Genomic DNA, 14,130 nt, shown 5'->3' with positions numbered 1-14,130 from the left:
ATTAATTATAATTTATCTTATACTACTGTTTAAGACAGCGGTGAAAATGCTTTGTATGTGTTAAGATCCATGTTAAATATATGAAGTAAAAGGGGTCCATTCTTTCTGGAAAGTTCCTGTCAATTTACTTCCCTCTCCTAACTACATAAATTGTGTCAAGTTTTCCATTAGGCAAACTTGGTTCTACTAAACCGTAGTAGATTTTTTTTGTTTATAAGCAATTCAAACTTTTGCTGTAGTTAGTATCTTACCAATTCCATATGTTCTGCATGTATCTTATTTCTCAAGTAACCTATTTACTTATTTCAACAATTTATTTACCACTTAACACTATAGTTTTTAAGTGATGTACAATGAAGTTACAAAAGAATAATATTACAGAAAAATGTTGCATTATATTTAATGGATCCAAATGTCTGTCTCATATGCATATCATTCCAAAAAGAGCTCATCTTCTTATATTTCCACCAGATATGCATGAATATGCCACTTATTTATCAACCTTCCAACATGCATCTCTGTAATTTGAACAAATTTGTGCTGTTAAAAACGCACAGTACAGTATTTTGAAATTACTCTCTTTTAAAGAAATGTAAGTTGTCATGGCAGGACTACAATGAAAGGCAGACTTCTAGATTTCATTTTGTTTTTCCACCTCTAGCATCGTTTCCCTTTTGAAACAAACAAACATCTTTTCTGTCACTGTTCTGTCTTGATAAGTAATTGATACATTTCTCATAACAATGTTTTGCTCTACTACCTTGATTATCTCAAAGGTGGTCAGTTTATTTTCCATTTTCTCATCTCTCAAATTTCTTATCAAAAAACATTTTAATTGATGATAGTGAAACCAAGATGGATGTTGTGATTCCATTTCACTTGCTATTTGTTACTTTCAAGTCTTTCAGTCAGTGTTGATCTATGTCAGGCTATGAATTATGGCTGGGCTATTTAGCCAAGCATTAGTTTCTCCTACTGAGCTGTGAAATCCAGTCCCACCAGGACAGCAAAGCAATATTATATGAATTTATCCTCACACATATGTCTAATGACATTCTGTAACTTAGGCTTAATATAGGCTGCTTTGTGTTACTTTAAAATTTCAGCTTCATTCCACAGCTTTTGACAAGGTTTTGCTCCTTTCAAAATCGTAAGATTACACATTTGGTGCAAGTTCAAACAGTAAATAATATTCACATTGTTGTTTACTGATACAACCACAAAATGTGGGGGAAGGGTGGAATTTGGTCAGTAACTTACTTTAATGTTCTAATATATTTTATAACAAAAATTAAAGAATGACCAGTTTTCCAATAAGTCCTGTGGCACCTTAAAGACTGGGCTCTTGTGCAGCGTTTTAGGCTATAATCTACTGCACAGATGCATCCCCTCCCCCAAACTAGAAAAATACTCCAGGTTTGGTAGGACATGTGACCAAGAAGAAATTTGAAACATAATGGCAGCTTGACTTCCTGAGCGACATACTAGTTGTCCCTAACAACCCCACCTTGGAAATAATCGTGGCAAAAATATGAATATGAGAAATTACTGTAATGCAGATTCTATACCAGCAAGGACCATGATTTTGGTGTCAAATATTCCTCTGAGACCTCCACCCCTATTTCTTGTTCACTAGCTGTGATGATACCAAGATATAGTTACAAATAAGGCTGCTGGAACAGTAAAACCACCACAACATGGGTTTTACCAATATTTTAATGTCTACAATCAGGTCGAAAATGTGAGCAGATGAAGGTGTGTGAAAAATTTGTAAATGGAAGTGTGTTGATAGTCCTTGGCAGCTCACTGATACAGCTGACAGATAAGAAATGTCAGTATGCCATTTTTAGGAACATCTGTAATATTACAAGGCAATGTGCAAGTTGTTATTAAATAAAGTAATATAAATAGAACTATTATGTAGTAATCAATAGGTCAACACCACAACAGGAGTAGAAAATGCTTGAGACTATGCTGCCTAACAGCAGTGGACATTGGTAAAAAGGCTGTGAAGTCAAATTTTGCATGTAATGATTGGTAAGCTAAACGTTTTTTGTACAGGTGGTACATACTCATGTAGACTTTTCCCAGCTTCTGCCCCACACGCCATAGCTATAGCGACCTCACCAGTCTTGAATCTGTCACAGCTATAGATCTTTAAATAAATCTCCTCCCAAATTATTGCTGCTGCTATTTGTACTGTCCATGTGCATCAATATCAACTTTCCTGTTCTGGTACCGAAAGTATGTTGCAGTTATATCAAAGCTAATGAAAGCTGTTTTTTGTTCAATCCTGGAGCACATGAAGCAGACATTACTTCCCCAAAGGCACCTTCTAATTTACTTACGAGATGTTTCTCACTGTGTGTAGCCTGAGAAGGGGGATAACCCCTTCAATTTGTCAACTAACTCACCGATACTGCACTGGCATTCATCATGTTTTTAAGAGTACTTGCACAGTTTCTCAAATGCCAGTGACTTTGCCGAATTGATATGTCATCCAGTTGTACTAAATTGATTGCTTGTTTCATGTGTAGGGGTTCTAACAAGCCACAGGTATAGTAGCAGCAGTGATCGTGGATCTATTACACTGTCCAACAAAACCTGTATTGTACAAATCCATTCATTGCCTTGTTTTGTTGCAAGTTCCCTGACTGAATTATTTGCACTGTGATGACCATATTAACCTTAATCAAGTCCTCAATCAAGCTGCTTATTTCTCTCTACCTGCTAGCTATTGGCTGCTAGCTAACTACAAAGATGCAGCATGACTTGAAGTTAAATGCAGCAATGCTCAAACATAAAACTGCTGGAGGGCGGGACGTAGTACTTCCCTAGGAGGTCTCTAACAATGGATAATGCTTATACACAGTGCAAGTTGTTACAACACTTAACGTGCAGTTTCACATCCATATGTTGACTAGGCCAACTTCCCTTGCTGCATTTTATCTTAATCTTTTCTAGACCATGTTCCACAACAGTTGCCTTTCTGCATATTACCATCACAAATTACACAGCAAGTTTTTTCAATCTCTACACCATCTGTAATGACAAAACAGAACAAAACAATTAATTTACAATTGTTACTAGCTATTACAGTACCACAATGTGAAATAGAACAAACAAAAGTGCTTTCACCTAGTGAACAGTTTTCAAACATTATCTTCCACATCTACTTGCCTGAAGTAATATGGCTGCAATACCAAAATCATGAGCCCACTCATTTTCCATATTGCATAATGACTATTGGGACCTAATATGTAATATAGGCAGTCACGCTGCTACTATACAGTATAGCAAATTTTGGCTTGTTTCAAATTTATTCCAGGACCACTGTCTTTTGGGGATTCATATCCATGTTCATATACTTTAAGGTCGCACTACATATGAGGGTTCCCCCTCCTCTTACAAACTGTCAATGCTGGGTGGGGGGCAGCAATCTGAATTGCAAACTGGGAGTGACCTTTTGTCCGCCATTAGCCATTTGCATTGTGGAAAACATCACACTGAAAGAAGTGAGACCTTTTCCTATGATGCAGTGCAAACTGCAAGCATTGAGGGGCTTATGTGAAGTGAGACTACAACTTTCCTAGTCCCATGCCAGAGTTGCAGTCTAGATTGGGGAGAGGGAAATCTGCACTCAAGGGAAGGACGACCTACTTATGGAGCAGATGGTGGGAAATGGAGAGGAAGAACTGATTGTTAAATGCTATGATAAAAAAGCTGAACAACTTTGAGGGTGCCCAGATTTTTACTTCTTGAACTATGGCAACCCTACCAAACAACAGAACGAACGAAAGGTAGGAAGGAGAGAAATCTTATGCATTGACACAAAGCCCTCCAGATAGTTTGGAATGCAATCAGGTCGCCAAATACAGAAAGACTGGCATATGAGGAAAATAATCAGAGTTTCTTTCTGGCGACTTATGATTTACTATCGACCATCTATCAAAATCAGTGGCAAAAGTATTAGATTCATTACCGTATTTTTCGCCCTATAAGACGCACTTTTCCCCCTCCAAAAATGAAGGGGAAATGTGTGTGCGTCTTATGGTGCGAATGCAGACTCCTTGGCTTCAGCGATAGCAACGCAAAGCCAGGGGGAGCAGCGCTTCCCCCATCGCCAGCCCCAGAGGATGGGGGGCAGCAGGAAGGTGTGCGACGCCTTCCCGCTACTCTCCAACCCTCCTTTGGGCTTTTGCGGGAGATGGGGGAATTCCCCCACCTCCCGCAAAAGCAGGCAAAAGCCGGGCGCTCTTTAAAGGGGCTCCGTGGCTTCTGCTGGCTTTTCTACGAGGAGGGGATTCCCCCACCTCCTAGAAAAGCCTGCAGGAGCCGCGCACCCTTTAAAGAGCGCGCCGCTCTTGGGGGCTTTTCCCCGAGGAGGGAGAAGGGACTGACTGGCCGAGTCAGTCCCTTCTCCCTCCTGCGGGCTTTTGGGGGAGATGGGGGAATTCCCCCACCGCCCGCCAAAGCCCGCAAAAGCCGTGCACTCTTTAAAGGGGCTCCGCGGCTTTTCTAGGAGGTGGGGGAATTCCCCCACCTCCTAGAAAAGCCCGCAGGAGCCACGCACCCTTTAAAGAGCGCACCGCTCTTGGGGGCTTTTCCCCAAGGAGGGAGAAGGGACTGACTGGCCGTTTCAGTCCCTTCTCCCTCCTGGTCGAAAAGCCCGCAGGAGTCACGCGGGGCTCCTGTGGGCTTTTGCAGGAGGTGGGGGAATTCCGCCACCTCCCGCAGAAGCAGGGAGAAGGTCCCAGAGCTGCGGGGGGGGGGGGTCATATTTTTTTCCTTGATTCCCCCCCCCCCCGAAAACTAGGTGCGTCCTATGGGCCGGTGCGTCCTATAGGGCGAAAAATACGGTACATTATAGACTGAGGGGCGAAGGGGAGTCAACCATATAATGCCCAAACACAGTCAGTTCACAAGTGAACATGAAACAATTTTCTTTATTCACAATTTCTTTCCCTGGGTATCATCTGCAATTAACTGAGATTTCCATTAAAGTGCACTGCTAGAGAGTTAGCAACATTAAGCTCTTTTAAAAGTCTAAACTAATGACTGTTGTTTTCAGTCACACTGGGTAATCTCTCACACTGTTCACACTAATCCAAGGTGAGTCAAATGGGAACACATTTAGGCTCAGTTGAGGTTTTTGCTGTCACGAAATATCAGAATCCCCAGTTCCCTAATTACTGAATTGGGAGAAAAGCCACCACTCTCCAATAATATTACATTAATGTACTAATTGGCTTGCAAATTTCTCTTTCCAGAATTGTGCTGTCATTAGATGCAGCTTCTGATGACTTGGCTGAATTCCAACCAATGCAAGCAGCAGTCAGCAAATTCTAGGTGTTTCAGACAAATATGTTTTTACTGACTATATGGACTCCAATGGGGATAAAACGTCACTGAAAGAGAACAACCAAAGATAGTCATAAGATGCACGGTTATGTGCAAGATGCCATAGCTCCATGCCCATATATTATGGTTCAGCATTTGTCGTTTACAGGAAATAATTTGGCACTCCTTGTTTGACAAGTTACAAATAATGTTTGCCTATGCACTACAAACTCAGTTTACCCTCTCCTGTATCCTAAACTACCTTTTATAGGTCAAATCCAAAAAGCTATTCTGTCACTCTACATTTAGAATAACTAAGGGGAGAAAAGGAAAGTAAATTGAAAGACAATTTCAAAAAGCACTGAAAATCTATTTAAGTCACTGTAGTAATATATCATGCTATAAGAAATGTCTCACAATTTTGGTTGAAGCAACAAACAGACTCTTAAAGCACCATGGAGAAAAAACTACAAATTATTATGATCCTCTTCATGTTTACTTTACACGAGTGGGAGCAAGAATACTGACCAAATGAGTAGTCTGTTCAGTAAATCTGTTATTATTGTCAAAGAGGTACTGTCCACAAATGCTTTTCACTAGAGGTCAATAGCTGTTGATGCTGAAATGGGTAACCGTTGGGACTGTATGTGACTGCATCATATAGTGAGCCATTAGCCTGCCTATCGTCCTTTCTCTCCAGGAGGAACCAACTACTACCTAAAACCATCAGCTAAAAGCATTTTGTTCAGACAAGCCTACCCATATATGTAGACTGTTGATAGGTATTTTAATCTCTTTTTAGTTTATCATTTATTTTAATTATCTTTCAAATGTCTTAAATGGTTGTTTTTCGTGATAATTTCTTTGTTCTATTCTTTTTGTTAACATCTTAATAATTTTTTTAATAAATCAAACAGCATAAAAATGTTTTGTTATAAATAAATAAATAAACTTACCTGAGGCCTTAGGATGCTAATCTGTCTAGTAAGATGCTGCAATCTGCAGTTCAGTGGCTCACCACATGGGGCAGCAGCAGACAGGCCACCCCTAAGGTTTCCAGTTTGACCCCAGGCAGCTCCTGCCACCAAACCTAAAAAACAAAAATACCTCAGAACCTCTTGGGCCTAACTACACGTGATGCTTTTTAAGTTACATGACACTTTAGGAATGCAGATAGCTGTATGGAGACTCTCTGGGTGGGGGTTGTAGGAGGCAGGGGTGGAGTTTAAACCCTTTCCCCCTCTGCTTCAGTTCCAATGCAAATCTTCACCCCCTCCATAAAGCTGCTATTTACATCAAGATGAAAGTTCTTGTTGTATTAAGGTTAGTCTCCTGCAGGTGCAGCATCCAGTCCCAGTGAGAAAGGGAAACTTGAATACAAGTGTACATTACTGGTGGCTAAACATGTGAACAACTTTCATTGAAAACACTGCACATAAAGGAATATTAGGCAATATGGAATGTCTGTCTGTGATATTTGAAGGTTCATTCACTCGAAAGTTACTACCTCCATTGTTAAAGTGCTTGAATGAACGGCACAAGTGTTTTCAGCATTATATGAATCAAAGAGAAAATTGCCATGTAGGATAGGCATGGGGAAGATTTATTGTCTCAATTATTTTGAATAACTAATTAGACTGCAGACAGCTGCCTCCATGAGACAAAATGGTGTTGTCATGCTCCAAATACCCGAGTATCTGTTCCACCATTAGGGCTGGTTCACAAGTATTAACACCAGCTGTTTCTTTCCCATCCACTTTACTCCTACTGACCATCCTGGGTATAGATTTGTGTGCAGAAATATCAGCATATACCAAACTATATATGGACAGAACCAGAAGACTCTTGATTCCCCATAGTAACATGTGGGTCCAACTATGGTACAGTCATCTTCTCAAAGATGGTCAAGAGTGCTGCATGGGCAAAGAAATTAACTGGCATGCACATGTGAGAGTACTGCTATAGCCCCAATTCAGAAAAGGAAAGAACTATAAAGTTCATGCATAGAAAATATTTCACAGAGGCATGATTCAAAGCATTGCAAATCCTGTGTTTATCTAAGAGGATTTAGTGAGCAGTGGTATGTAAATAGTCTTGCATGTTCTTTTTGAAACAGCATGGACAGAATGTTGGATTGCAACTAAGAAATGTTGAAGAATTGTGCTTACTAATGTCCCTTCACCATTGCAAGGTTCAAAAATAAAGGAAAACTCATACACATTTGATATATGTTATCGTGGGTATAGTTTGCTTGAAGTTAAACACAGGCTGGTGACTTCTTTTTTAAAAAGTAGTTTGCATTTGAAGATTCCCACCCTCCCAGAATCTGTTGTGTTATAATCTGGACATATTTAGAGCAATTTGCAAATTCACTCAACATTTGAGTGCATGTTAAAACTTCTGGAAAACCTTTCATATGAAGCCACTTTAAATTTAACTGATAGGGTACATGTGATCTGCATTTTGAATATATATATTTCAAAACTATTTCATAGCAAACAGGATGAAAAAGGAAACAACCCCCATCTACTGAAAATAAAAGCTTTTTTTTTTTTACTGACCTTGTCAAGTGCAGCACAACAAAAATTACTCTTCTGGTGAAGGGCATGTTCAGTTATTTACAGCCAAAAACATCTAGCAATTGTCTAAAACCAAGTGAAAAATGTAGGATAACTATATTTTGTCAAGTCTTTCCAATCCTTTCATTTTCCTCTAAAATTTAAATGTAACTAATATGTCATTGAAATTCTGAGTCTATTCACATTTTTAGATCTTCCACCACCGCCAGACCCACCCCCTGGTCAGGGTTTAAGGCAGCAGATAGGCCCTGGCCAACGTGGAGGTTCGACAGAGAGAAAAGGAAGCTCTCTAGAACGACAGCATACATCCAGCATAGATGAAACAAAGAGCTCTTTGGATCGTCAAGCTAGAACGTCACTAGAGTGGCAGCGGCAAACCCAGGAATGGATAAGCTCCACAGAACTTCAAAGCCAGCAAAAACAAGCATTTGGATCAGGTGTGTAGTTGCACCTCTCAAAGCAGCTTAGGCAGTTTCCTAAATATATTCCATTATAAGATCCCCTACAGGCGGTGAAGGTCAAGGCTTACATTGGAACAGTCAAAGGATTGTTATTAACATTTGACCTTCAATGTTTGCTCCTGCAATGGTGAAGCTTTTGAATACACCTAAACTACTAAAATTCTGAACGCATGCCTTTGGGAGTTAATAATGCTGCTATATGCAGCAGGGGGGGAATGTACTTGACATCTTATGCAAGGAATATATACATATAGAACACACACTGGCTGTGAATATTTTTCTTTAACCCACTGGAATGGATTTTTGCATGCATATAGTGCACCAAACATCCTTACCTCCCACCTGTATTAACAGCATTCTCATCAGTACTCACATTTATGTCTGTAACCTTGCAAAAAGCTCAGAATCAAGCCATTTTGGACTCACAGGTGTGTGTTTTTTTTTTTTGAGGGGGGTTAAAACATGGAACTTATCATTGATAAACTCGGTGGGTGAAATCAAATGTTGCCATTTTGCTTGCAGAACAGCTTTTCATCCAGCAGACACCACTGCTAACATAATCAATGTAGGAATACTGGGTGAAATCCAATGCTGCTGCTGTGCTCATAGAAAAAGCTTTTTATGCAGCAAACATCTCCACTAATATAAGTGAGACGATTTTTGCTGATTTCTACCTGCGCCCTACAACTTTCATTCTGTTCTTTCCTGAACCATAATGTTTTGGATGGTTCTCCATTCTTTGGATCATATTTTCTGCAGCAGAGGAAATCAGCAAAGATCACCACACATTCTTCAACAGTAAATATTGAATGAACATGACTAAGGTCCATTAATTTGAATAGATCTACCCTGAGTAAAACTCAGCTGACCGCCACCCGTTATTCCTTTCCCCCCTCACACCAGCACTCAGAATCATTAAATGTCTTAACAGCTATTAGGTATTCATCAACACACCATTCAAGTATTCTTTGTCAGCTTGTCTGTTGCATTCGGTTGTTCAAATGAAAAAATTGGCGGGGTGTGTGTGTGCGCTATCCTGTGGGCTCTAGGAGACCGTCCCAGAAACCATACAAAATATTGGATAGACATCTCTGATTCCAGAGCCAGAGATCTGAGCTTGCAGAGGGGGAAACGACGTCTCCCTCTCTGGCTCTATGAACCCTGCCAAAGCCGTGGCTCAACCAATGTTGGAGCTCAGGCGCAGGTAGGGCCAAAAAATGGAAAGTATGCCAGGATCCTAAACCCCCCACATTTCTCTGCCGCACCCCCAAAGCCAAGAAGAAAATACTTTATATTATTTGGAAACAATGTGAGGGACATAAGCTTTTAAAGTTAAAAATACAAGATAATTTAAACCTAGAACTGGATAGAGGACTGCAGAGCATTCCTACATTCTCATGTTCCTCCCCATCCCTTGGGGATTGCACCCTTTGACAGATGTGTGTGTGTGTGTGTGTGCGCGCGCGCACACACACACACACGTACGGACAGTTGGAACAGATGATCAGCTTGATATCCTATCACTTTCTTCACATACTGTTCCCTTCATCTTCCACCTTGTTTCTGTTTCTGCACAAAGTAACTAGCATAAATTGTGCCAAATGAATTTTTTAGAATGTTACACTGGCGGATCAACTCAAGGCACAACCTGTCAAGAATTCTGCCAAAACAAGTTTGAATTCAGCAGCTGAATAAGTTCCCAAATTCCAGCAGCTGCATTTATTTTAGAACAAGAAACTTGCCCTTTTTTATTGACCATCTCCTTCAGAGGCTTTCATTCCATTAAAATGGAAAAATGTGGAACAGCAACTCTGCAAAGTTCTTGAGTATCACATAATAAACACAACTGGAACTTACTTGTGGCAGTCATCTTTGATTCCAAATATGATGATGTTGGCAATTGCTATGACTGTTCTCCTTGGTTCATGCAGTGTTGGTTTTGTACTTTGAAATACTACCTAGGGCAAGATGATATATTGGCCAAATATGAACTCATTACCACCATCTTGGATTCCAATATGGTAACTTCACGCACTACTTAACTGGGAACATAAGTTTTCCGATGTGGTAACAGAAATATATTTGCCCCTTGTGGGTAATGAACTTTCTATATCAACAAAATCTAAAGATTTCACTGGTAAATTTGTACTGATATTTTAGGTTAGCTCCAATCCTTTGCTCACTTGAGAAGCACTGACTAAAACAATTACCTTGCTAAACTGTGTTGCTTTAAAAGCCTCTGACCATATGGGTATGTCAATTTCCCTCTAAGCAGACATAGCTAATAACATTTGTGTGGGGGTAACTGAGTCAAAAACTTCAAATTACACCACTCAAAGTGGTAAAAATATGATAAGCTAATCATTGACAGTCTGGTGCCCTGTGCTGTCCATTCTTCACACATTCTGCATCAAAGGAAGGCTGCCTGATTCTGCCTCCTTGTGCGATTGGTCCTTCTATAGCTTAGTGGTCCTTTGCACTATGAGGTCCCAGGTTCATTATCAAGCACCTTCACAAATTTGTACTTCAGAGCTATAAGGCATTTCTGTCTGGTGCCTTGGAAAGCTGCTTGGCTAGACAGACTGAAAGTCTAAGCAGAAGCAGCTTCCCCTGTTCCTCAACTCTCAAGTACCTCTTAAGAGAGTAGGCCAGTCCTGGTGGGGGGGGGGTCAACACCTGATGTATGATCTAGCTAAAGTTAAGCACTTGCAAAATTAATCAATAGAAAGTTACATCTCCTGTTGAAATCAGTACCTGCAAAACTGCTTAAACTGGGCTGAATCTTTCTCCCAGTTTGTAAGAGATCCCGTAGACTCTTCTCATATATCGTGAATGGGGACCTGGGTCTCAAGGACAGCAATCTGTTCTCAAGGACAGGAATTGTTTGTCAAGCAAGATTTTCCCTATACAGAATATAAACCAATGAAGTAATTTCCCATGTGCTTGATATCTTTGGAAATAACACCAGGAAGCTAATTAAATTAGCTGATTCTATAGTTCTTTATCTTAATTGATTGAAATAATGTTACCATAATTTAAGTGAGGGGGAAAGAGCAGCATTTCAGCAAGCTTAAAGGAAACTATAATTTTGGCCTTATTATTCTGCAAATCGTTTATGTATCATTTAATTAAGCAATCTATGATTCATCATGCTTTTTCCATAATGAATCTTGGTTTTTTATAATTAGGACATGCCAATTCATAAACTTAGATGAAGATATGATCATATGTGGTTTCCAATATGCATGCAAAAATGGTTTCCTTCAAAATCTAACTTAGCTTCCAAATTCACTGTAAACAAGTTGATACTTTTCTCTATATGTCAATAATAGAGAGATCCTTATATACCAAAATACAAACGGTAATTGTGTATATTTCATTTACATTATTTGTCAGGCATGTCTTCCACTGCTAGCTGATGGATCAATCCTAAGTGGGTTGGTGTGGGGGGAGATGAGAATGGTCTGATAGATCTACGCTCACATCCCAAGCCCTGCCCATTTTTACACTGGCCATAGTACAAAGTGTTGCCATCTACCCTACCACAGCATGACACCTCCAGGTTTGTAGTAAAGGTTCAGACTCCACCACCTTGCAAACTTCCCATTTCAGAGTTCTCTGTTTGCTACCACTGACAAATAACTGCCAGCTTCCTCTATGCTAGTGGAGAGACATCTATGCACTGTCCTAACCCCCTTCAGTCATCAACATTTGGGGAAGGGCTAAGATTGAGCTCTCAATCTTTTAGCCATGTGAACTACTTATTCCAGTGATATGTATTTGAAACCAGTATTTGCACAGAAGAAACCTTTGTACATAAGTATCTATGCATACAGAGGCTCTTCAAAATCAATGCATAGCTGGCTTCTGCGTTGTTGCTGATGACATGGCTTGCCTCCACAAATCCCTTCACCTTTATTTCTCCTATTTCGAGGGAGAGGAGTACTAAGTTTTCCATTTCATAAATTTCTAGTTATCAGTGTGCACATCCACCAAATTTTAGTTGCTCAAGTCTCCATTTTCAAAGTGAGACATACCTATTCCCAATGTTCAGACTTTTCTAATATAGCATTTTAGATGGTATGTAAGATTTCGGGTTTTTAGGTGGTGTAAAATTATTCAACAAGTTTTAATCTCCCATGAGTAAGCCAGCCCCATGTATCTTTTATATATGTATATAATATATACCATTTGTATTTTCAGAAGAGGCACTGGTGCCATATAGCAAGCCTAGTTTCCCATCCCCAGGTGGACATAGCTCTTCAGGTACAGCATCTTCTAAAGGATCAACTGGACCCAGGAAAGGCGAGGTCATGCGGGGAGGTCACCAACGTAACACCAGTGATCTCATTGACGTAGGATATGTTGGATCAAGCAGTCAAGGACAGTTTTCTGGCGAATTATGTAAGCCTCTTTTGAGATGCAATACAAAATGTCAATATATATATATATATAAATAATTTTAAGGCTTCTACAATTTGGGCACATTTTGAATCTTGGGAAGATCCTGTGGGCACCAATTAAAAATAACTTCCATGAGAGAGCCATACAGAAAATGGCTGCTATGGGAGGCATGGCATAACACAAAATTACTGCCACACCTAAAAAAACAGAAAAAGGAATCAGGGTCGCAAAATCATGCAGACATGCACCATACCACTCCCACATCTCTGTGGGGAAGAGACACCTACATCAACCACTGCTGCACTCACAGAGGAATGTCTTCTCCGTTCAGAATGGATAGAAGAGTGAGTTGCCAATCCTGTCATCCGATGAAATGTTGGCATACAGTAGACCCTCGGGTTACATTACTCTCAAGTAACGTAAACTTTGTGTTACGAAAGTTGCAAACCTGGAAGTATTTTTCTGGGTTTTGTCACTTGCGCGTGTGCAGAATTGCTCTATCGCACCATACGAAGAAGTGGCGCCTCTGGATACGGATTTTTCGGGATATGCATGGACCCCTGGAACGAATTAAATTTATATCCAGAGGGTCCACTGTATTTAGGGGAGAGTGTTCAGTGCAGGAGATTTTAAGTGATTTTAAACTGTTTTTAATATTGTGTTTTAACATTGTAACCAGCCCTGGGACCTTAGTGTGAAGGGTAGGTAATAAAATAAACATTCTTGTTATTACAGTGGTGCCCCACAAGACGAATGCCTCGCAAGACGAAAAACTCGCTAGACAAAAGGGTTTTCTGTTTTTGCGTTGCTTCGCTAGACGAATTTCCCTATGGGCTTGCTTTGCAAGACGAAAACGTCTTGCGCTTTTTTTTTAAAGCCGCTTGAAGAGGCACAGTTGCGACGGACCGTGCTTCGCAAGACGAAAAACATCGCAAGACAAAAAGACTCGCGCAATGAATTCTTTTCGTCTTGCGAGGCACCACTGTACATCACATTTGATAAAAGAACAGTTCACCATGAATCACCATAAGGAAACCAGTGCTAGGAGACGGGGGGGGGGGAGAGACAGATTAGCTTTACTGTGTTGTAACTGTGGCTTGCACATTCAAGGAGGGAAAGCATGTGTCTACACCTGGGAGTGGTGTTCAAAATACACATATAACATTTAAAAGCTGGAAATCATGCAGTGTGAAAGAGAAAAGGAATAAAATATTTTGTGAATAAAAGAGCAGCCAAAAAAGGCCTCCCACCCACCCCACATATGTATGGGAGGTTACACAGACTACATTGTGAAGGCTCCAGTGACAAAAAAATAATAATAAATCCCTCCACACAGAAAGTTGGCA

General features: G+C 40.2%; 2 protein-coding genes across 31 annotated transcripts in view; one reads left to right on the top strand and one right to left on the bottom strand.

Annotated features, from left to right (window-relative positions):
- The window catches only part of ROBO2 (roundabout guidance receptor 2), an 810,838-nt gene that overhangs the window by 792,409 nt on the left and 4,299 nt on the right, over nucleotides 1-14,130 (top strand). For 15 of the 21 annotated variants that reach the window (XM_082220695.1, XM_082220691.1, XM_082220709.1 and 12 more), the window contains 2 exons: nucleotides 8,111-8,356; nucleotides 12,584-12,784. In XM_082220695.1, the coding sequence (XP_082076821.1) occupies nucleotides 8,111-8,356; nucleotides 12,584-12,784 (447 nt within the window). The remainder of the gene's footprint in view (nucleotides 1-8,110; nucleotides 8,357-12,583; nucleotides 12,785-14,130) is intronic. The other 6 variants (XM_082220702.1, XM_082220699.1, XM_082220701.1 and 3 more) reach the window with 1 other exon arrangement.
- LOC309531354 (uncharacterized protein) overlaps nucleotides 385-14,130 on the bottom strand; it is a 271,658-nt gene continuing 257,912 nt past the window's right edge. For 2 of the 10 annotated variants that reach the window (XR_014219220.1, XR_014219225.1), the window contains exons 4-9: nucleotides 11,135-11,283; nucleotides 10,238-10,338; nucleotides 8,754-8,931; nucleotides 7,902-7,985; nucleotides 6,297-6,430; nucleotides 385-3,042 (exon numbers count right to left, since the gene is read on the bottom strand). The gene's annotated coding sequence lies outside the window, so the exon portion shown is untranslated. The remainder of the gene's footprint in view (nucleotides 3,043-6,296; nucleotides 6,431-7,901; nucleotides 7,986-8,753; nucleotides 8,932-10,237; nucleotides 10,339-11,134; nucleotides 11,284-14,130) is intronic. The other 8 variants (XR_014219216.1, XR_014219217.1, XR_014219222.1 and 5 more) reach the window with 8 other exon arrangements.

Source organism: Podarcis vaucheri (assembly GCF_965113315.1).
Source record: "Podarcis vaucheri genome assembly, chromosome: 4".
In the NCBI taxonomy this organism is placed as follows: domain Eukaryota; kingdom Metazoa; phylum Chordata; class Lepidosauria; order Squamata; family Lacertidae; genus Podarcis; species Podarcis vaucheri.
The sequence above is the reverse complement of the archived record's forward strand: the minus strand, read 5'-3'. Positions and strand labels throughout refer to the sequence as shown.